This window comes from Chaetura pelagica, unplaced genomic scaffold (genome assembly GCF_000747805.2).
Source record: "Chaetura pelagica isolate M959 unplaced genomic scaffold, ChaPel_1.0 scaffold453, whole genome shotgun sequence".
Classification (NCBI taxonomy): Eukaryota; Metazoa; Chordata; class Aves; order Apodiformes; family Apodidae; genus Chaetura; species Chaetura pelagica.
The window spans coordinates 1,834,418-1,857,141 of record NW_009952879.1 but is presented as its reverse complement, the minus strand read 5'-3'; the positions used below and the strand labels follow the sequence as shown (position 1 = coordinate 1,857,141).

The 22,724-nt window shown below is 44.1% G+C and overlaps 1 protein-coding gene across 1 annotated transcript in view; it reads left to right on the top strand.

Annotated features, from left to right (window-relative positions):
- Nucleotides 1-22,724, top strand: part of LRRK1 (leucine-rich repeat kinase 1) — a 75,862-nt gene that overhangs the window by 39,498 nt on the left and 13,640 nt on the right. Inside the window, exons 12-27 of the mRNA XM_009995305.1 lie at nucleotides 1,289-1,418; nucleotides 1,948-2,060; nucleotides 2,920-3,134; nucleotides 5,258-5,422; nucleotides 7,476-7,648; nucleotides 9,534-9,654; nucleotides 9,908-10,067; nucleotides 10,721-10,997; nucleotides 13,944-14,115; nucleotides 15,525-15,688; nucleotides 16,973-17,112; nucleotides 18,170-18,419; nucleotides 19,870-20,036; nucleotides 21,098-21,295; nucleotides 21,965-22,242; nucleotides 22,401-22,595. Of these exons, the coding sequence (XP_009993607.1) occupies nucleotides 1,289-1,418; nucleotides 1,948-2,060; nucleotides 2,920-3,134; nucleotides 5,258-5,422; nucleotides 7,476-7,648; nucleotides 9,534-9,654; nucleotides 9,908-10,067; nucleotides 10,721-10,997; nucleotides 13,944-14,115; nucleotides 15,525-15,688; nucleotides 16,973-17,112; nucleotides 18,170-18,419; nucleotides 19,870-20,036; nucleotides 21,098-21,295; nucleotides 21,965-22,242; nucleotides 22,401-22,595 (2,918 nt within the window). The remainder of the gene's footprint in view (nucleotides 1-1,288; nucleotides 1,419-1,947; nucleotides 2,061-2,919; nucleotides 3,135-5,257; nucleotides 5,423-7,475; nucleotides 7,649-9,533; nucleotides 9,655-9,907; nucleotides 10,068-10,720; nucleotides 10,998-13,943; nucleotides 14,116-15,524; nucleotides 15,689-16,972; nucleotides 17,113-18,169; nucleotides 18,420-19,869; nucleotides 20,037-21,097; nucleotides 21,296-21,964; nucleotides 22,243-22,400; nucleotides 22,596-22,724) is intronic.

Sequence of the window (22,724 nt, the reverse complement as noted above, 5' to 3'; positions counted from 1 at the left end):
AATCCATGAATAAGCCCGCTGTTCTCCTAAAATAATCCCAAAGATGATTTTTTATTTGAAAACTGAAAGGCAGACTGTGACACCCTGCCCACACCACACAGTCCTGTCACGTATATGAAACGCCTCACAGTGGGACTCTATCTTTCTCCTTTTTTGATCATAGTTCAGGCCTGAAATGGTGTTAATATTAGAACAGGGGGATTTCTCCTGAGAAAACCGCTTCCATGTTCTTTTTTTTATATTATTTTTTTATTTTTTAACTCAGTCTAGTTACAGTTCCTCAAGTCTAGTCCGTAAGGGAAGATCTTGGTGGAAGTGCAACTGTCCTTTCCTTGAGGGAAGGGAGTGTCTCGCATCTCAGGGAGTTGCTTTTACCAACCATGGAGGCAGCAGATGGTGCTGGGAGTACTTTCCTAATCAGAGACTCAGAATCTGCTTGTCCCTGTGTGGCCTGGTTTTCCTTGACTTCAGGATGCTTCTTGGTAGATATATGTGACACTCTTAAGACAGCAACACAATTCACGGCAGTTTTTCATGCTGCGATCCCAGGAGTAATTTGTGGCGTAAAATGATGCTCCTTGGAACCAGCTGAATTTCCCTTTGTTCAAACCTCTCCAGCAGCAGCAACTCAGCCATGCAGCTCTTGCCGTTATTGCCTGGGTTGCTCTGAAAATATGCTCTTTGCTGCTCAGACTTGTAGGAACTCTGAAGAGCCCTGAGACCTTGCAGTCTGAAATAGAGCAGAGGGAGGCTGGCAGTCTGTCAGCTGCAGTTTGGTTTCTCTTCTCTGTTCTTGTTGACTTTTATCCACCAGAAAATGCTTCAGGATGCAACATGGGTGCCTGAACCTCTGGCTTTTCTCAGGCAACATGGAAATAAACATGGAGAGGACCACTTGTACCCTTGACATGTCCTTTCACTGCCAGCTGTTGGGCAGTTCACAAGGTATTACTGGCCGTGCAACAGCAAGAAATATAATGGAACTTGTCCTATACCATATTTGGTCTTGGGTCTTGGCAGGCCCAGAGTCCCTCAGCATCACAGAAGTCCTGGAGACTGTTTCCTTCAAACCCCAACTCATCACCATGATTTTTAAAAATGGAGATGGGAGCACTGATGCTTGATTGTCATTAAAGGCCATTTGCTTTTCTGCCTTTGCTTTGTGGTGGTCCCTGCCAAGGAACATGACCTCATGTCCTGCCTCCAAAGTTAAGGTGAAGGCTCTTGGTTCAGAGCCTTGGTGCCTGTTATGTTTAAAAGGTGCAATTTGTTTCCTGTCTCGTTCCAGGTCCTTTTTTGGAGTTTCCAGCATTTCTGAGTGATTCTCTGGAAGTCCTTTATCTGAATGACAATCAGCTGGACTCTGTCCCACAGTCCGTTTGCCTTCTGAAAGGTTTAACAGAACTTTATTTAGGAAAGTAAGTGTCCTGGAAAAGATATGCAGTCTTATTTCCATGTTGTTTTAGTGACCAGTCTTCTGTGGAGCCCCACCCCAGATGTCCAGTGCTTTTGAAGTAAAAAAGCTGGGAATACTCAGGCCCTTGTTAAAACTGTGCCCATCATTTGCTTTAGATAAGGAGGAGGCTGGCCTTTGGAATTAGGGAAGATGATCTAATGCTTTGAACACAGGCCTGGGAATCTAACATGCCTGTAGTTCATTTTGGCTTTTGCTGTCAGCTTCTATAGCATTAGAGTCAATAACTCATCATTTTTGCCTTTATTTCCTGAACTATCCAGAAAAGATTATTACACTTGTCCGCCTCAGAGGATAAAATGAGGTTATATATCACTTTTAGGATGGAAATTACTATTAAAGTGCTGAGTAGTCTTATTAAAATGTTAATGGAAGATTTCTGCAAGGAGAGAATAGTGTAATCTGAGAGTCTGTGAGAGCAGCTACTTACACACAAAGCCTGGTTGTTGGTAGATTTATTTGTTTTTGTACAGTAACCCTGGTATCCGAGAGCTTCCTCCAGAACTTGGACAGCTGGCTAATCTCTGGCAGCTGGATATCGAGGAACTAAATATCAGTAATGTTCCTGCAGAGATCAGAAAAGAGGGTAAGGCTGATCCTATGTGTTCTTTATTAAATTGACTGAACATATAATGAAAATCACTTCCTTTTAATGGTCCTGAAAAGGAATGGATGGTGTGCACGAAGCCCTTGCTGCAGTTAACTGGAACTGCACAGGGAAACCACCTCCCCATCTTTGCAAATTTGATAATCAGTGCTAAGCTCTGGTTATAGTTTTTTTATAGTCTTTTTTTGGCAATAGTATTCAAGATAGATCACATGGTAAAATGATGACTTTCAAGTGCAATATTTCATTTGCAGAATGCACGCCAGATAAATTCTGTGGCTTGCTTCCTGAATGTGTGTATTTGGGGGTGTTTAGACAGTCTTTCTGAAGACTGAAGTGTTTAGGATCAGCAGTCGCAGTCACATTGAAGCTGCTAGGTTTTTGGATCTATTACAATACTGTCTTCTTTTTTTGTGCATTTTAACAAGAAAATCCTGTGGGAACAAAGTTATTAGGAATTATTCCTTCTCCTTCTGTTGAAGTCTAAATCTAATTTTAACTGGAAACATAAAAGTAGAAGGAAAAACTGAGTATTTTCCAATACTAAATTAGTATTTTATGTTTCCTTTGAGCTTCTGAAGCATACGAGCCACAGCATTTGTTTCTTCTTACAGTGCTCCATTGTAGAGTCTCAGAGCAGTGACCTTTTTCTGGGGTCTCTGTCTCAGGTTTGTCCACTAGAGGTTTCTTTGTTTATTCTCTGGGTTGTCTCAGCCCACAGTGAAACTGCAGGGAAAATATTAACTCAGCTGATGTGTCTGCAGCAGTAGGTTTTGTGCAGTCCTGCTGTACATTTTTAAGTGCTAACAACAGATAAAGCCTGTTCACTCCCCCCCAGGCCCTAAAACAGTGCTGGCATACTTACGGGCACAGCTACGCAAGGCAGAGAAGTGTAAGCTGATGAAGATGATCATCATCGGTCCCCCACGGCAGGGAAAGTCGACGCTGATTGAGATCCTGCAGACAGGAAAAGTCCCACAGATGATGCACAGTGATGCCACCATACGTACCACAAAATGGGAGCTCCCCAAGCCAGTGGGACACAAGGCAAAGGTGAAAAACAAGTAAAGATCCTTAGCCCTGGTGGGGTGGTTGAGCCCTGCAGACTCCTCTTTGAGTTGAAATTGCCTGCCCTTATATAAAGGACAATTTCTGTGACCTGTGAGCCAGACCTCACAAGTGGCACGTGTCTACATCTGTCACAATTCCTCTGTTTCACCTCCAGTTGGTACTTGAGGACAGTTCTGTTTTCCTGAGCTCTCAACTTTGTCTCCTAAAGAGAGCGAGCCATGTGTGGGCTGCCTAAATTCTGGCTCTCTGAGCTCAGGTGGTTTTTGAACACTGATTTGGAAAGAACATTTTAAATCAGCTTCTCTAAAACAGATTCTCCTTTCATTTGGGGCCAAAAAATGGGACATCAGTACCTAAAGCTGGATTCCCTTGATGCCACAGTTGTCCTAGGTGAGGAAGGTGGGTGGAGGGTAGGGTGCCTGACCTCTGGTATGATCCAGGGATGTCTGAGGCATACCTTAAACACCCAAATCTCAGATAGCTTGTTCAGGGACTGTGTCAATCCATAATGAATTCTTTTGGACAGCATTTAATTCATTTAAATGGGGGGGTTGGACCAGATGATCTCTCGAGGTCCCTTCCAGTCCCTAAGATTCTATGATTCTATGATTCTATGATTAAGCATTTTAGAGACTTTTAAATGGCCCTGACCATTGCCTGCATAGTAACACAGGGATTAGAGCATGCAGAATTGGTCCTGAGGTCTTGTCAGAGCTGAGAGTGTGTAAACACATGGATCTCCCTTCCCAGATGAAAAGCCCTGACCACCAGACTGTTTGGGAAGGGGTGGAGAAGTCTACTGAGTTCAGCAGTCCTGCAGTGAAGAGTGCCAGGTCAAAGACAGAAAGAAACAGAGCAAGCACAGCCTGACTCTTTAAAGAGAAGACCTTGGTAGGAGAAGGGATTTGTGCATTTTCTGTTGAAAATTGAATAAAAGAAAAACCTAGACAGCACCAGAGACCTGGAGTGGGATCCAGATGCTGCACAGCTTTTGTCCTTACCTCTGAGTCTCTGTCTCTCCATACAGGCAACCACAACTGAAGGTCTTTTGGATGAACAAAGCAGTCCTGGTGCTAGTTAAGACTTTGTTTAAACAATATGGAAGTTTTTCCAGCTGTTTCTGGGAGACTTTAAACTGGGACTATGCTAGGAGATCAGAGCCCTACTGAGATATTTAGGTCCTTGCTGAAATCTTGTAGGGTAACATCGTGTGGGATCGGTCAGGACTTGGACCTGGACCAGTAACAGCCCACTCAGTGTTCCATGCAGTTCTGAGGATGGTGGCTGGGGCAAGGTTTGGCCTTCTGCTCAGCCATAGGGTTCTTGCCTCCCCCGTGCCAAGCGATTCACGGCCAGAGCCTCCAAGGGATGTATGTGCTCCCTGCTGCAACTGGGAGCCTGAATACCATGTAAGCAGAGATCCATGCTCCCTCTCCCTCTTAGTGCTGTTGTGGATACTGAGATACTTGGAAGAGAGCCAGAGCTGGAGAGGCCTCCATTTACACTTCCCCCCCAAAATCAGTGAGCCTCATTTACAGTAGCTGCACTTCTGGTCCATCTCTGGTGTGACACACATGTCAGAAGCCTCTGAGCAATGTGCAGGAGGTGTTCATGAAAGGCTTGAGAAGTTTCCCATCTCCTGAGCATCTATATTCTGTTTGGCTCAGGCAGGGCTGAGCTCACTGGAAGTGATTTCAGCAGAAGGTTTCCTGTTCCCCTAGCAGTGGCTGATAAGCGCTTCAACAGTCCTGTCAAGCGTGGCACAGACAAGGATGAAACAGCTTCTATTCAAGATGCAGTGAAATAGAGGGCTCAGAATAAGACCCTTGTTTGTCCTGGAGAATCTACAGCATTAACAGGAGATTTACCAGCATCAAGGGCACCTCTATCTTTTTAGCAGCAAGTAATTAGTCTTGATTTCCTGTGGGGAAGTGGTAGCCATGCTTAACAATTGCTTGTTGATTTTTCTTTCCTGGAGGCACAATTAGGACATTGAAACCCTTCTTGTTTCATACATTATGCAGGCGTAGGTTTATACTTCAGCTATTATCTCCCTGTGATTTACTGCAACTGTTTGATTTGAACACTTCTCTTTGTCTAAGTAGGTTGATTCAGTGGAGTTCAATGTCTGGGATATTGGAGGCCCAGCGAGCATGTCTACAGTCAATCAGTGTTTCTTCACAGACAAAGCTTTGTATTTGGTAGTATGGAACTTGGCACTGGGGGAAGAAGCTGTGGCAAACTTACAGTTCTGGTTGCTGAACATTGAGGTAAGAAGTCACTGGTGGACTCTAGGGTGTCTTATTTATCAAGTAGTAGCTCAGCACACAGATATGTGATATTACAGATTCTTCTTGGTCTGCTTTTAAAAGCTCAGCAAGCTATGAATTTTGCATAGCTTTTGGAATTCATTTTCCATTGCGCTGTAGGCGTCTCGCTATATTTAATGGTTTAAATTTATCATTTGCTTTGTTCTCCCTCACACACATCAGAGAATGAAACAAAAGCTGATTTATAAACCCTTGCTAAGTCAGGCTAAACGTACTTATTTTGGAATTAGTGTTTGACCACACTGTGCTCCAAGGGGGGTTGGAAGCATTTTCTTTCTTGTGTGGGTTAGACACATATTAGTCTTGAGGTCATATTTTTAACACTTTAGATTCAGGTAAGCTGGAGAGTATCTACCAGGCAGCTCTCAGCTGAGACTCAGTGCTGCAGTGAATTCTTTGGTGTTGATTTATTTTTTTATAATACCACGTTCATAATTTTTGTGTTTATTATTTGATATCTGTCTTAACATTACACAAAAATGGGCTCTACGCTAGTGCCTCTCAAAATAAAGAAACATCTTGACATGAAAAAAATACTAGCTTAATGGTCAGCAGCAATCAAAACCCCAGACTAGGTAACAAAGCCAAAAGCATACTCATGGTATTTTAAAAAGATATGATGTGCCCGTGTCCTTAATACATCCCAGCAAGCACATAAGAGCTTCAGAAAAGATAGAGAGAAAGATGAATGTGATGCATGGAAAGGTTTCTGAGTGCACAGCAATTAGATAGATTAGGCCTCTTCAGCTTGGGAAAGAGGCAAACAAGGAGAGCAGCATCTAGACTTACCAGGGATAAGGAGAAAACCACAAGGGAGTCTTTGTTCATGATCTTTTACAGTAGAAGAATTAGGAGAAGTCAAATGAAATAATGAGATTGTGGCTTTGAAACAACAATAGGAAGTATCCTAAACACAACGGAGATCTAATCTGTGGAGTTTATTTGAACTATGATGTGCTGTGGGTGTCAGAAGTTGAAAATACAGATGAGTAGAAGAAAAATCCATCAAGTTCTATTAACTCAGAGATACTGTCTCATGCTCAGGAAGCTGATAAACTGTAGGTTGCTGGATACTGGGAGAAAACACAAGGGAAAATCTCTAAATGCTTATACTCTTCTTCATTAGCCTCCAAGCACAATATTGGGCCAAGTGGGGCCTTTAGGCTGACTTGGTACAGCCAACACTCCTGTGTCTGCAGAGATCAGGTTTGGTGTCATTCAGGTTTGAGAGTCCAGTAGGCATCATGAGAGAAAAGCTAATTGACTGCAAATAAGCATATATTTCTGCAGCTGAATGTTCTTATGTGGTCTGTGTCATTTGGAGCAGCATGCTGATCCCTGCTGAAGCCTGTGCAAACCCATTGCATTTGGCAGCATGTTCCCTGAAATCAGGATACGTGCCAGTCCAGTGATAGAATCATGGAAGGGCTGGAAGAAACCACAAGATCATTTAATCCATTCCTTTGCACTGATTCAGGATTAAGTAGATTCAGACATTTCTAGCAGCTTATCTCACTTCTCCATATGCCTCCAGTGAAAAAGTTTGTATAACTTCTCCAAGTATCCATTCTAGAGAGTAACTGGCCTTTTTCAGGATATCCAAGTTAGATCTTCTAGCTACAGGTTAAGCTAACTTCTTTTCCTTGGTCTGGGCAGACGTAGTTCCTGTAATTTAGCTTGCTTGTAGCAAGTTAATACCACATGGCATCTCCCTTTATGTTAAGCCCTGGTGTAATAAACCCAAACTGACAGTTTTCTGCTCTGCAGCAGCAGCAGATGATTAAGTCATATTCTGCAGGAGAACTTCTTTAATACTCAGATAATTTGTTGCTGTTGACAGGCTGCCACAACAGGTTGCCTCTATTGTATAGATATATATTCCTTTTTATTAATGTATATGACTATCCCCTCTAAATATTATACTGTTCACGTCCTTGCTGAATTTGCCACAACATAATCTCTATGAGATCATTGTCAGTGTTTTCTCTTACAGGCCAAAGCTCCAAATTCAGTGGTGTTAGTGGTAGGAACTCACCTTGATTTAATTGAAACTAAATTCCGTGTTGAGAGGATAGCAACTCTGAGGGCATATGTCTTGGCTCTCTGTCGGTCTCCCTCTGGCTCCAGAGCAACTGGCTTCCCCGATATCACGTTCCAGCACCTGCAGTAAGTACTTGTGCCTTTGTGAAGCTCAGGCACTTCATTTTATGTCACTTTGAACAATTTTATAATCCTTGATCTCCTTGGCAACGGAACTGATTTAAGGACTCATCAGCATTCCATCTATTTTTGACAGAGATAATGTAGCATAATCAGAGAGAAGTTCAATGTTGCCCAGCGGTCTGATCATGGGGCTGAGAGCTGGAAGCTCCAAAGTCATGACCTTGGCCATCCTGTTTTAGAGCTCCTGCTTCATTCAGGTTTCTCACCATAAAACAGTGATAGTTTATAGTCACAAGCAGAGACGGTACAGATTGAATTAATTAACTATGCAAAGCTTGAGAAAGAGCATGACTGTTACAGGTGGGAGCTGTGGGCTTTGTTAAGGGGAGCCTGCGTGGGAACCTTTTGTACCTGATGTGAGAAGGCAGCTCATGTGGCAGTGTTGGCAGGGCCAGGAGGAGGTCAGTCCCTGAGCTCCTGCCAGTCCAAACCAGTGTGTGGTAACAGAGATGCTGTCTCAAGATCCCTTGGGGAAAGGAGGCTTCTTCAGCTGAGAAAGAAGTGGGTCTGTCAGCCAAGGGACTGCACAGCAAGGAGGAGCATGGATGCATCAGGTTGGCACCAAACAGTGTGAAATTAGCAGTGCCTGGGGCACAAGCAGGTGGTGTCTGGCAAGTAAAGAAGGGCACTGCCATGTCCCCAGGACTTTGCATCTGCTGCCTGGCAAAGCCATGAGGAGACCTCCCACGCTCTGCTCCACAGATGCAATCATCCCAGCTGGCTCTTTCCTGTTAGGAATACCAGGGACTCAATGTGAGGCACAGAGGCTCTCAGTAAAAAAGAGAAAGCTTTGTGCTCAGGTCTCCTCAAGCCTCTTTTCCCATCACCACAGAGCATCCTACCATGATCTCAATCATTCTTTCTCAAGGAGATTTTCTCCCCCCCCTGCCCCACAACCCACGTGTTCCTCTTCTTCACCTTCCTTTCCCCCTGCATTTCCTTCCAGTCAGAGCTGTGCCTGATTTCCTGCCTCCTCTCACCCCTGCCCCTCCTTCACACCCCATTGTCCACCTGGATGGGGCTCTTCAGAGCAGTGCCCTGGGCAGCTGGAGGAGCATCTGTTGTGTGGGTGAGCCCAGGGTGCTCTTAACAGTGCTGGTTCTCCAGCATCCCAGTGGGAGCACTGGTGGCTGAGGTTTAAGATTAAAGCATACTGCTTTAGGAAAAGATGTTCTGTTTGTCATAGGAACATGTGTAGGATCAGTTAGAAAGAGCCTTTGTTGAGGAAAGTGGAAGAGAACCATTCTTATCCAGACCACAAAAAGACTAAAAATAGTAGGAGCTAGAGAGAGCAGGTTTTTAGTTGTTAAAGAGATGATGAAGGCCAGCTTTTAGGATCTAAGCCTTAATTCCCAGATCACAGGATCCAGCTGAGCAAGGGCCGGAATGAGGGTGGGAAAAGGTGTCTGGTAGTCATCATCGGCCTCTTTGATCTGAGGTGGGGAGAACTGGACTCATCTCCAGCGGTTGCTGGAGCACAAGTGTCTTCCTCCTCCCTGCATTCCCTTCCAGGACATGTGAAGCACTGAAGAGAAAGGGGGTGATAACTTTAGTCAGTCTACCAGGGGGGTCCCCAGAGATCATGGTGCACAGGGGACAGAAGAGCAGGGCACAGTGAGTGAAGCAGGCAGAGCAGACGTTGACCTTACATATCTTTTTCTAGGCTGCTTTGTATTTTTCTCCAAAGCTAAAAATGCTCACTGACAGCTTTCCTCCCATGCATCCACCACAGGAAATTTAAAGTCACTGATAAGAGAAAGTGAGCCTGGAAAGGAAGCCAGTGTGCTGATAAGGTTTGATAATCTTCACTCTTGCATGACTTTTGCAGTGAGCTCTCATGTAAGACTCTGGAAGGCCTCGAGAGACTCCGGCAGCTGATTTTTCACGTCACTTGCAACATGAAGGATGTCGGCAGCTCAATTTGTTCACAGAAACTTGCAGGGAGATTGGTGAGAATTGTGCTTTCTAGTGGTGATCCTTACCAAAAGGGAGCTTTTTAGGGACTTACTTTTGGACTGGGAGGTGAACTTTAGGAGTTACTGTTGATGTAGGAGGCATGTGAAGTGTATAAGATGGCTATCTGGCTTTGGGAAAAGACAGCACTGTAAAATCCCAGTAAAGGGGAGATGACATAGCCAGTTCATCTCTAGCAGTGATTGCTGTCTAATATTGATCCTGCTGTTTTTCTCATGTGGCTTGCAGATACCAAGAAGTTACCTTAGTCTTCAAGAAGCTGTTCTTGCAGAACAGCATAGGAGGAGTCAGAATGATGATGTACAGTATTTAACAGACAGACAAATAGAACTGATGATTGAGCAAACGCCTGGAAATGATATCAAAGACTATGAAGACTTGCAAACTGGTAGGTCAGAGCAGACCAGTAATTTATTGGTCAATTATTATTAGTCAATATGTGTGACTAATTTAAATATTCAATGAATAATAAAAACAGAGGGGAAAAAAGCCCAGCAGATAATTGGTATGCAAAAAAACAGTGTTCTCCACACCTTTGTAAAGGTCACTTTGGAAACTGGCAAGATACAAAATCAGTAATGAGGCTTTGGGGAAGAGGGCTGGGAAGTTTCTAGGGTGGTCTAAGTCTACTAATTTTATTTTATTTTTTTTAAAAACAAGCTTTGTCTGATTTTATTTCTGCTCTGTGAAGAATGTGGGTTGCTATAGTTTCAAGGCTGTCTTCTCTGTAGGTCCCCTGTCCTGTGATCTGTGGAGGCCTGGCTCTGCAGGAGCCAGGGAAGGCCCTTCCCTGTGAGGATGGCAGGAGGGGGAGGTTTGATGGGGACAGAAATACTGACTGTAAAGCAGTGAGATGTGGGTTTTACAAGTAGAGTGCCAGATAGCAGCACTCTTCAGATAGGTTATTCTCTTGTCTTGGCTACGTGCTGACTATATCTGTTATGGATAAAACTGCACAGGCTCTCTCATCATCTTACTCATCTGCACTGTGGTTTCCTAATGCTGGTCAGTTGCTGATCTACAATTCTTCATTTTTTGCAGCAATTAATTTTCTGATAGAAACAGGTACACTACTGCACTTCCCAGACACAAGCCATGGCCTGAGAAACCTCTACTTCCTTGACCCTGTCTGGCTCTCAGAGTGTCTACAGAGGATTTTCAACATCAAGAGCTCCAAGTCTGTAGCTAAAAATGGAGTCATCAGAGCAGAGGATCTCAGGATGCTGCTGGTTGGGACAGGTTTCACTGAGCAAACTGAAGAGCAGTACTTCCAGTTCTTGGCCAAGTTTGAAATTGCACTGCCTGTGGCCAATAACAGGTATGGTGATAGAGACGCTTAGCCAGGCCATTTAATCATCAAATATAAACAGGCTTTGTCAATATAAATGGTTGTCTTGACAAGGATCTTGCTATGAGAAAATATTTTAGTGGGTTTAACAGTGTAACAGAAGGTACCCATCCATTTGGGCTGTGTTTCCTGGCATGAGGATCCTTTGGTCCCAACAAGCTAGTTGGAAAGCCTTCTGAAGCAGATCTTTGTCTGCTTGGGTGCATTAAGGCTGGTGACAGGCTCAGCCACCAGCAGGGAGGGACAGTGACACCACCAGGGGTGTGGTCATGAGCAGGTGGAAGCTGTAGGTACTCAGCTGGCACAGCTGCAGCTGAGAGAGGATGTGAGGCTTGTGGCTGCCAGGCCTGAAATATAGATGGGCTGGAGTCATCTGTTTGCGGTGAAAGATCCTCACTCCACAGTATGGCTGAAAAATTTGGGTAATCAATAATTAGGTCAGCTCTGAAAGTAGTGTTTTATCTCTAGTGAAATCAGACGAGTGCACCTTCAGAAGCAACGTGATTTTCTTAATTTGTAGCCTCACTAGGTGTTGATCAATAGTTTTCCTAGAAATGTTCTAGGAAACCTCATGCTAGTTAAATGTTAATGAGTCCTCCTCCCCTCTGCCCCCGTCTCCTTTCCTCTGGGCAGAGTTCCCTGCTATTTTTCTCTCTCCCATCTGCCTGGTGACAGCCTGTTGTTGTGTTAAGGGCGAAGCCATCATTGCATTGCACTTTGGATGGGCCATTAGCATTTCACTTCCTTGCCCTTCCAGGCCAGCATGGCTGCACCCGCCCTGAGCCTTTGGGGAGCTCTGAATGCCAGCACAAGTGCAGCATTCTCTGGGCTGTCATTATGCCTGTCACTTATCCAGACCCGGATGCCAACAAATTTTCTCAGGCTTAACACAGATAAAGCAGCAATGTTTCTGCTTAGTCCAAAATGCCTTTTGGACTCCTTGTTACTATCTGCCATTTTTCTCCAAGGCAATTACATTGTCTGTGCTTCGGAAACAAGGAAACTGCTTTTTCATGGCCTGCCCAATCTTTTTTAGGGTGATCCAAGCCACATTAGCAGAATATTCTTCCCACTCATGGACTGTAGCTATAGCAGGTTGGATTAATTTAATGTACTAGCCAGACACAGAGCAGCTATTTGTTACTGTGCTTCTGCAATTATTGTCTAGATTGCCAGATAGGATTTCTGTGCAGTCAGTAGAGAAGCAGCTGCCAGTTTCTGTTCTGAAAGGGTGGATGGGGGCATGTTTCACATATTTTCAGAATTTGCATTGGCTGTTGTTCAAGAGCATTGAATCACCATCTGTATTATAATCCACTCGATAGTTGTGGTCCAGAAGGGCCTCACTGACCTTCTTATAATCCTAGACCCTTTCTTGGATATGCTGAGGAAAATGTATTTGCTGTCATATGATGCATCCACCTTTATAGAGCAGGAACTTTTAGTTTGATGCACTCTACTTTTCTGCCTAAGGTGCACGGAATTTAGCTTTTTTCTGCTTGTTAAAATAGCGCTGAAAGTGTGACCATTCTTATTTAAGTGAAGAGAAATTTTTATCAGTTTTACGTTCCAAAGACATTTCATGGAACAGATAATCTGATAATGTAAAACATCATCAGATGTTATGGGCTGTGACATATGGAGAGAGCTGTTGTCTAGTGAAGGCTGTTTTTTCTGAGCTGATATTTCAGGTTTTACAGAATACTGCAGCTGCTAGAGAGAAAATGTGATAGGCTTAAAGCATTGGATTTGGACCCAGCATTCGTTCTAGTTGAGTGTCTAGTCCCTGCTGCTGTTATTTTGGTCAATTCCTTGGCCATTTGCCTCACTGCTGTCATTGTGCCCCTCAGTGATAAGCCCCAGATGCCAACACATTTTCTCAGGCTCATTGCTGATAAAACAGCCATGTTCCTACTTATAAGCAAATAAGATTTTTGGAATGTATTTGGTGCAGAAGAGTGTCACTGTCAAGAGATTTAGGAGCAGGCATTGAAAGCCCTAAGCTCATTCATTTCAGAACAGTCCAAGTATTCCAAGAAGTTTTAGCTTCCCAAATAAAAAGATCAGGATAGCTGAATACTCTGTGCTTACTGCAAATAGTTTGTAAACTATTGGTGGTCCTCTCCACCAGAGTAGCTCTGTTCCTTCCAACCTGTCAGACTCTCATAGCACTCAGTCTGCTCAACACCTGGGCAAAGAACCTAATAACTGAGGAGACTGAGTGAGACAGGTAGTACCTCTGCTGGCATCAGTCTGGCAAAGTGAGCTTTTGCCCTAGGAATTTGTCAGGGATGTGGAAGGGAGTCCATCAGCTGCAGTATGGTGCAGCAGGAAACCCTGTCATGTTGACCCATGAGATGCTCTCCTTCTGGAACTGGGATGAGCGCCAGAGCAGTCCGGTTCCCGCAGCCTGTAACCGCCTCATTGCCACCTCCCACGACACCTCCTCTTCCCGCCTTCTGGTCTTACTGAAGTTGAGTTGCTGTAGGTTATTTTTGCATTTATCTTCTGTTCCACGTAGGACTACAGCTGTAATTCTCTGCTTACTACCAGAGCTGAGTAGTAAAGATACCAAAAAATGAGTCCCAGCATCACAGCTGGTCTAATAACTCTTATATTTTAATGTGTTTAATTTGTGATTACTCAAATGTCCTGCTCATTACATCAGTTTTAGCCCTGTCCAATAGCCCTGGCTGAATTATGTAATGTCTGTTTTGCCTTTGCTTGCTTCCATAGTGTAAATGAATTTCTCCATGTATTGCTGCAGTGCCTTTAGTCTAAAAGCTTTTTTATATGCAGTAGGCTGTGCCATTAAAAATCTCTTTGGAGACTGAATTGCCTTATTATCCAGTAACAATGTAGTCACTGTTATAAGCTCTAGCTAAAATTTCAGCTGTTGCATTTGATGTGTTTCAGCTACCTCCTCCCTCATCTGCTTCCTACCAAGCCAGCATTAGATATCCATGGGCTCTGCCACCAGACCACAAACATGGTCCAAAGGGTCTTCAAGATGAGTTTTGTCCCAGTTGGCTTTTGGCAAAGATTCATAGCCCGAATGTTAATCAGCCTGGCAGAGATGGACCTCCAGGTAAGTTACTGTATGTCTCTGCAAGCAAAAGAAGACAGCTGAAACTGTTGTTCAATATAAGTGGCTTTCTCTTCACATCCAGCTTGCCTCAGTCTCAGACTTTAATAACACTGTTTGAGTAAACTGGGAGAGATGAGACTCTGCAATCAAAATCTGATTGTGTTTTCACAGTGGGTGTCATTCAGAACAACAAATTGGCGCTGGGGAAGAGAGCCAGCCTTCTCCATGGCCTCTTTATAACATGATCCCCTGGAAGGTCTCTGTACCTCCAGCATCTTCCAATTACAAGTAATTGGAGTTCTGCCTGCAGCTCTTGTCCGTGACCGCTCCGCTGGGCCAGACTCTGCTCACACCATTTGCCAGAAAAGATCTGGAATTGCTCCACCAAAGTCAGCTATCTGAATCTATATGAATTTAAATGAGAAGCAAATTACAGGACTGTTACCTTAATGGGATAATGAGTGCAAGCAGGCACCTATTAGTGCAAGTGGTGTGCATGTGATTAAAGTCATGTTTGCAAGGGTCTGAAAGCTAAGTGAATTTTGATGTTACAGACATGTTTTTGCAGCAGCTTATATATCTGAAAACATGGCTCTGCTGGAAACCATAATAAATACCTGCAAAATATTTTTAGTACTGCTGTGCTATCTTCTTAACAGCTATCCATGTAAACTGTGTTCTGTCACTGATGGACAGAACATGGAAAACATGATACTTGTTTTTTTAAGGTCCTCTGTGTTCCAGACTTCCCAAGCCATGTAATAACTTTTACATGTTTTAATGAGCTGCCTTGGCAACCCCTTCCTTAGATCCTTATGAGCACTACATAACTCTAGAGCACCTTTGCTAGGGCCCTCATCCAGGGAATGGAAAGGACCCCAGGGATCAGACCCATCTGCAGACATGGGTTGGAGCAATGAGGGCAGTGCAGTTCTGCAGATTAAGTCTTTGGTTTTAAAACAAAAATACATTTTGCTCTCAGTGCTGGCTTGAAGTGTCTTGGAGAAAAGCCATCTTCCTCCCACTGAAACAGGTGGAAAAGTTAACTCTCTACATTGAGGGCAGACTTAGTCATTCACTAGAACATGTAGCTTTTCTTTAAGTTTGTAAGACTTTTGCAAATGCAGAATTCATGTAACAAATGTCACAGTTTTAGAGTTAACTTTGTTCACTGATATAAAATTCTTCCTTTTTGAGTGGCATGATAAATATTTCAGTTTCTGGAAAACCAGCTTTTACTGTGTGTATTTTCATTCCACTGCAATTTTTTTAATGAGCAAAAAGGGCTCTTCAGTGGAACCGGTACGATAGCACCTGTAAAGGCCAAAGAAAAAGTCACCTTATTACTCGGTTAAAACAACATTTTATGAGAAGCTTAAATAATGTAATTTTTTTTCTGCTTGTTTCAGCTTTTTGAAAACAAGAAGAACACCAAGACAAGAAACAAAAAGGTGACCATCTACAGCTTCACAGGCACCCAAAGGAACCGCTGCAGCACGTTCCGAGTCAAAAGGACTCACACTGTTTACTGGCAGGAAGGTCTGTTCGTTACCTTTGATGGAGGCTATCTTAGGTAATTTGTGTTTGTAATGCTGCACGCATGACAGAGGACTAATAGAGTGTATGAAACACATCATCTGAATGGAGATGAATGGGCCTGACTCAGTTACATGCTCACTCATCAGTAGAAGGCTCTTCTAATAGACATAACTCATCTGGTAACAACTGGTGACAAAAATGATGAGCTACTGATTGTTTGGCAGTTCTGAATATGTCAACCTTAGAGGTTATTGCAAGTGCAACTTTAAAGAGACCTGAAAACAAGAAAGCTATATTCAGAGCAGAACTGTTTGCCAGCATAAAATTGTGCATTTTCACATGCAGAGACTTCCTTACTTCAGTGAGTTTTCCACTGAATACTAAAACTTCACTGTCTGGCAGCAATCCAGATCAATGGAGGTGCTTCTGCGTTAACAGGGGCTGTGGACAACTGGTTTAAACTGGCCAAGGCAGAGTGGCCACTGACTGCAAGCCTGGAGAAAACCTGCTGTCCATGTTCTTTCACAAATGCAGAGAGTAGGCAGCCACTTCGGACTTTCATCTTTGTAGTAGCTGCGGATGCATTTGCTGTTCCAGTCCATGGAACCATGGGTGCAGTTGCCTGGTTGGAGACAAGAAGAGAAGGACACAGAGACTTTCCTGAGTTCATCTAGACAGCCTGCAGCTGGGTAGAGACTTGGACCCAGACATTGCAAATCACAGGCTGAAATCCATAATAATGGATCATGGTGGTGGTCATACTCTTACCTCCCCATGTATTTCAGGGAGTTACAGAACCCAGGTCTTTGTATTAAAGCTTCTTTTTTTGTTGTTGGAATTACACAAAACTTATGTCCATAAGCTTTTCCAAACAGTTTCTGGAAGTTTAATATTTATTATCCTTAATGTTATTAATACTATTATTTTTATTAATAACATTAATAATAATATTATTATGCCACTGGAGTTTTATTACTGACTTTTAACACTCCTAACCCTTCATCATTCTATATGTGACATTTCTGTCAAAACTCTCCATCATACTCAGTTTACTTTGGCTGGGGTTTTCTCTGCATCTGACCTACTGTAGCACTTACCCATGGTGAACAACCTGCATTTCTGTGCAAGAATTCTCTTCTGAAAGTCTTTTGCAGGACAGACTGAATTGAAAATCATACTCAAAGCTAGATTGCTTTTTACTTTGATTACTTATGAACAATGTGTTATTATGTAACTCAGGTTTCCTGTGAGAAGGAGTTTGTTGACACTGGTACTTCACAAAAGCTTCATGTGTCTGTTTTTTGTCTTTCTTACACAGTGTTGAGTCTTCTGATGTGAACTGGAAAAAGAAAAAAAGTGGTGGAATTAAAATAATTTGCCAGTCAGAAGTGAGAGACTTTTCAGCAATGGCATTCATCACAGATCATGTCAACTCTTTGATAGACCAGTGGTTTCCTGGTAAGAGAACTACTGTAATTTTCTGTGCAATATTATGTCTTTTTAACAGAAGGTTCTTTGACAGAGCTCTCCAGGTGCACAATATTGTGTGTTCATTGAAGACCCCTCAGGCTCTGACAGTCTCCAGCCAATACAGTTTAAGCAAAGCAGATAACCTGTAGACAGATGAAGATTCTTTGCCAGGGCACCTTGGTCTAGACGTGGTGCCTTTCAGTTCCTCAGTCACAGCAAAGAGGCTGAAACATGACGGTTCAAATAGGACCTGCTTCTGTAGGAGTTCAAGAGATTCTTCCAGTGCTCAAAGCAGGGACAGGATTTGGCCCAAATGACTTGGCACTGTCTCTTGATGAGAGAACTCATTCTGGCATCAGCTGGGATCAGCATTTGCCCACCATTTCTAACACCCTATAATTTATAAAATTGTGATGTGAGAGGCCCGAGTGAATATGATACCAAGGACTCTGTGCCAAGGTAACTTCCTTGACTCCAGCAGTTGTTTTTCCTCTGACCAGCACAGATCCTGCTGTTACCCAGCAGGCTGTTTGCAACCCCAATACACTTTGTTTAAAACCAAAACAAAATCTGAAGTTTTCTTTGTCGTCCCACACTGGTCTAGAAAGCAGTGCCAAAAATCTCTTAATTGGAGGCTTTCTGGAGGAAGCAGTTGTGCACTCTCACATATTCGTGTTCTGCATGTTATGAAGATAAATGAATATTTTATTTGCCCTTTGACTAAAATAATGATAATGTTGATACACTGAAGCTTGAGAAGAGTCATGACTTCAAAGGCTATGGTCTGTATTCACCCCGCCTAACTGTAGGCATTTAATGCAGCCTGTAGCCACAAAGTCCCTCTGTAGTCAGTGGGAGGGGTGTGACCCTCCCAAAGGTTTAGTCTTGGTAGAATCCACTGCTGAAATAAACTGCTGTTTTCATGAGTGTGACCATTTTCAGCCAGTGGACCAGTAGGGACAGTAGACATTTGAATACATGAGGATCTGTTGTTCCCTCTCAGTTTGTGTGAGTGATGTTTCCTCTTTGCTCACTTGCACTGAAGCACTCACAGCCACAGAGAGCGATGGCACGTTGCTGATGGAGCAGTATGTGCCCTGCCACACCTGTGCAGCTTCCAGGCCAGAGGAGAGTGAGGGTGGCGAGAAGGCGGAGGATGTGCAGTACTTCAACATGGAGGACTGTGTGCTGACTGCCATCGAGCTGGACTACATCACCTGTCCCAACCACCCTGACATCCCTGTTTCTCTGCAAGAGCTGGTCCCAGAGCTTTTCATGACTGACTTTCCTGCCAGGTAATGTTCTTTGATTGCTCTTGGTTAAGTTTCAGTGTACCAATGTCATCTGGTTGGAGTTTTTCACTAAGTTATCCTAGCTAGAGGAACATGCTGACCACAGGAAACAAATTCATCTGCTCTCAATCCCTGCTCCGACAAGTCATCCTAAACTGCACTCCTTGTGGTCAGCACTCTTGCTTGGACAATTGCTGTGTGCTGACCCAAGTCATCACTTCAGGGGGTCCTTTGAGGTCCCTGTGGTGCAATGTGAAAGTCCCTTTTTAAAGCCACAGCTGTCTTGCATTGCTCAGTACTCTGGGCAGAACTTTCTGTAGCTGCAGTCTTTCTGGGATCCCAGGAAGGAGACTGTAATATGGCAAAACCAAAAGGAAGTTCTGCTGTGTCACAAGACTGGCACTGAAATTGCCTTCAGTTTTGAAGAGTTTGTAGGTGAGTGAGTTTCTATAGACACCCTTAGAGAATTCCCATTGAGTCAGGGCTCCTGGCTGTGGGCTGTTTGCTGTGTTGTCATATTGTGGCAGTCCTGAGCAGCTGAGACAGCTCTTCCCCTACCCACAGCAGCAGCACTGCCAAATCTTCAAGCTGCTTAACTACATTCCCAGATGGGTTCAGTCTCATACCCCTTATTATTGGAGTGTAGAGCAAGAGACCCCCTGACAGCATGCAGGGCAGGAGACCAACATCTCTTTCAGTTCATGCTCTCTCAGACCTCTGCCCAGTGCAGAGCCATGAGAACCCTAGACTAAACTGTGTCCTGTTGGCTGCTGGTGGAGCTTTCTTTGCTCCCACTGGCCCCTGTTCCTTTCTTGGGGTAATTTTACAGGGTTTTCTGGGCAAACAACCCATCGGTCCATCACAGCCCCCCTCCTCACAGTGCTATCTCTTGGAGATTTATTTGACTGGTGCGAGGTGAGTGGAGATGTTTGAAGTGTGGACAGCTGTAAAAGTAGTCTCTGGAAGAGTGGGAAAATGATGAATTGCAGCCTGGAAACAGTAAGCTGATTTGAATAATCATATTTCAGAGTGTGGGGCTGTTCATAAACATTCTGTCCTGCCTCAGTGGAGAAAAGAATAACAGGAGCTAAACAAAGCAAAATAACCTGTTAATACAGGTAAATGGTACAAATATAAAAATGTTAACTACTTAGGGAAGGAACTTACGTGCTTTCCAGATCTGTTTGATTCTTGCAGGATAAATTGCCTCAGTAAAAAGCCCTTTTTATGCTTATTTGCCCAGGTTACTTCTTTCTGCAAGAAATCTGTTGTACATGTGCCAGCACAGAGTGCATTGAGATGACCAAGGTAGTTGAGGTGATCCAGTCCTCTCAGTAGATAAGATAAGAAGCTATTAGGGATTTGGGAAAATGGAAATCACATTAAAAACATGGATTTACAGTGTCCTTGAAACTTTTCTGTTAATTAAAAAGCCCCAATCTCTTTTTGGCAGACTGTTCCTGGAAAATAGCAAACTGGAATGCAGTGAAAATGAAAACAACGTTCTTGGCCAGGGTGGAAGTGGGACCGTTATATATCGGGCACGATACCAAGGAAAACCAGTGGCTGTGAAGAGATTTCAGATTAAAAAATGCAAAGGTTCTCCCACTTCAGCTGCAGGTACAATACATGGAATCTGTTTTGAGAACCAGCTCTTGCACCCTGTGATACCAAGCTAAGACCAAAGAGCCTCAGCCCTCCCAGATGCTGGCAGCACCTGTTCAAATGCAGCTTTGAAACGTGTAGCAAAATCGATGTGTTTGTGGTGGAGGAGGAGCACACATCTTTAAGTCCTTCATGAAAGCATTTGTAGTGATGAAGGTAACTGGCACTGCAGGAAGCTTCTGTCCTGCAGGCCAGTGGGTGGACCCATAGGGCAGAGCCCTTGACTGGGCTGAGAGATAAGACTTAATCTCCTGTTCTCAAGCTGTTTGGCAGTGAGAAGTGTGGGTTGCATGGATTTGCACTAAAGACCTGTGGATCTCCACCTTTGAATAAGTCTTCTACACTCTCTATGTCAGCAGCTATAGAAAGCAAATCTGAAATTTCTCTTAGCCTGTCAGCTCCTCCAGGCTGGGATGGGCTCTTGTACTGCCCATGCTGGCTGTTGAGCACCAGTTTCCAGCAGAGCCTCAGTCCAGAGGCAAAGGACAGAGGAAAGTGTCTTACTTTTCTCATGTTTGTCAGGGAAGGATGCCATGAACCCCTGAGCTGTGGAGGACACCAGCTGCTGTCTCAGTGACAACCAACCTTTGGAAAGACTAGACCTGCCTGAGCAGCCTGTGGTGTCCACTGGCAGAACAATTACTGTGAAGGGTCCCTCTTCTGGCAGGGCAGCCAGGAAAGAGTAGGGAAGACTCCTTCCCCAGAGGGGTCCCTGCATTAAAAAAGCAGAACATGAGTTTTCCAAAGTCATCCAGGTGAAAGATGAGAACAGTGTGTGCCAGACGTGCTCCAGGTTGGTGTCCGAGGACCACGGGAGCACTTGTTTCCTGAGGCATCCCAATATATCCTGATTATAGCCAGAGGTGTCTGTTAGCAGCTCATGCACCAACACAAAGCAACTTAAAGCCCCGCTCTTGGTGTAAGCCCTGTTATTACTCAGTGATTAACACCTTCCAAGGGGTTTCTGACTAGGTTTCTCAGCTGGAGAGTGAGAAGGGGTTTGTATGTCTTGCCAGATACCATGCTGAAACACCTGAGAGCCATGGATGCCATGAAGAACTTCTCTGAGTTCCGGCAGGAGGCCAGCATGCTCCACTCCCTGCAGCACCCCTGCATCGTCTCCCTCATTGGCATCAGCATCCATCCTCTCTGCTTTGCCCTGGAGCTGGCCCCCCTGGGCAGCCTCACCACCGTATTGTCTGAAAACTCAAAAGGTAAAAACAGGGTCTTCCTCCTGAGAGAGCTCACTCTCTGAGTCATGGTAGTGACAAATGGTCAACAACATTTAATTTACTGCTTGATTTACTGTAGAGGATTTTTTTTCCAGACTAGGGGAAGTGGAAGAGATCAAATTGCTCTTAAACTGTACCTTTGGGAACCTAGTATAAATTGATGCTCAGGATTTTCAGAACTACTTTGGAGACCTGGATTTTCAATTTATCTGCAAATTAATGAGAAGTGCATCTCACTTCAGTGCTGCATGGGTAATGCTGTGTTCTTCCCCCACAGATGGGTGTCTGGCACTCTAAATTCTCTCATAATTATCTGTATTTCTGTTGCTGTCAAATTAAAGACACTAATTCCAAGATAGGTGGAGGCCATCTGACCCTCTCGGCACCTTGGCATTGTGTCAGTTTTCAGTCAAACACTAATTTTCACCAGAAGATTTAGGGGTCTAGAAGTGAAAGGGTTTTTAAAAAAAAAAATCTAATAGAACTGTCAGACACGTATAGTAACACAAACAGCATCATTTCAAGTCATGGCACTGAGTGATGTTTTAAAAGATTGTTAGCTATTGCTTGGGATTTTGAAAGAGAAAGGGAGAAAAAAGAAGTAGTTACTGCAATGACAAAAACTGAAGACAGGCTGTTCCGTTCTTCCAGGGTCTTCCTTTGTACCACTGGGACACATGCTGACACACAAAATAGCCTATCAGATTGTAACAGGCCTTGCCTACCTGCATAAGAAGAACATCATTTTCTGTGACCTGAAGTCAGACAATATTTTGGTGTGGTCCCTGGATGTCAAAGAGCACATCAATATCAAACTCTCTGACTATGGAATCTCCCGGCAGTCGTTCCACGAAGGGGCACTTGGTGTGGAAGGCACCCCAGGCTATCAAGCTCCTGAGATCAGACCTCGCATAGTCTATGATGAGAAGGTAACTGAGATGTATCCATGGGGACATCCCCTGGGTGACAGCTGTGGATGGGTGGCTTCATGTGTGGGGCTGAATTCCCACCATGGTGTTCCTTGCTCTCCTTTCCACCCACCAAGGGAGGTTTTCCCTTCTTTTTTTCTCTTGTTTGCTGGCTCCAGGTCGACATGTTCTCATATGGGATGGTCCTGTATGAGCTGCTGTCAGGTCAGCGGCCTGTGCTAGGACAACACCAGCTCCAGATTGCAAAGAAACTGTCCAAAGGGATCCGTCCTGTTCTTGGGCAGCCGGAAGAGGTGCAGCTATATAGGATGCAGGCACTCATGATGGAGTGTTGGGACACTAAGCCAGAGAAGGTACAAAAGAACCCTAATGACCAGTGTTTTCTGACCTTGTAGCTACAGAGCAGCCCTCTTCACAGAGGAGACCTGAGCTTGCTCTTGATACAGCAGAACAGCTCGATTGCCCATTTACCCTTCCTGCTG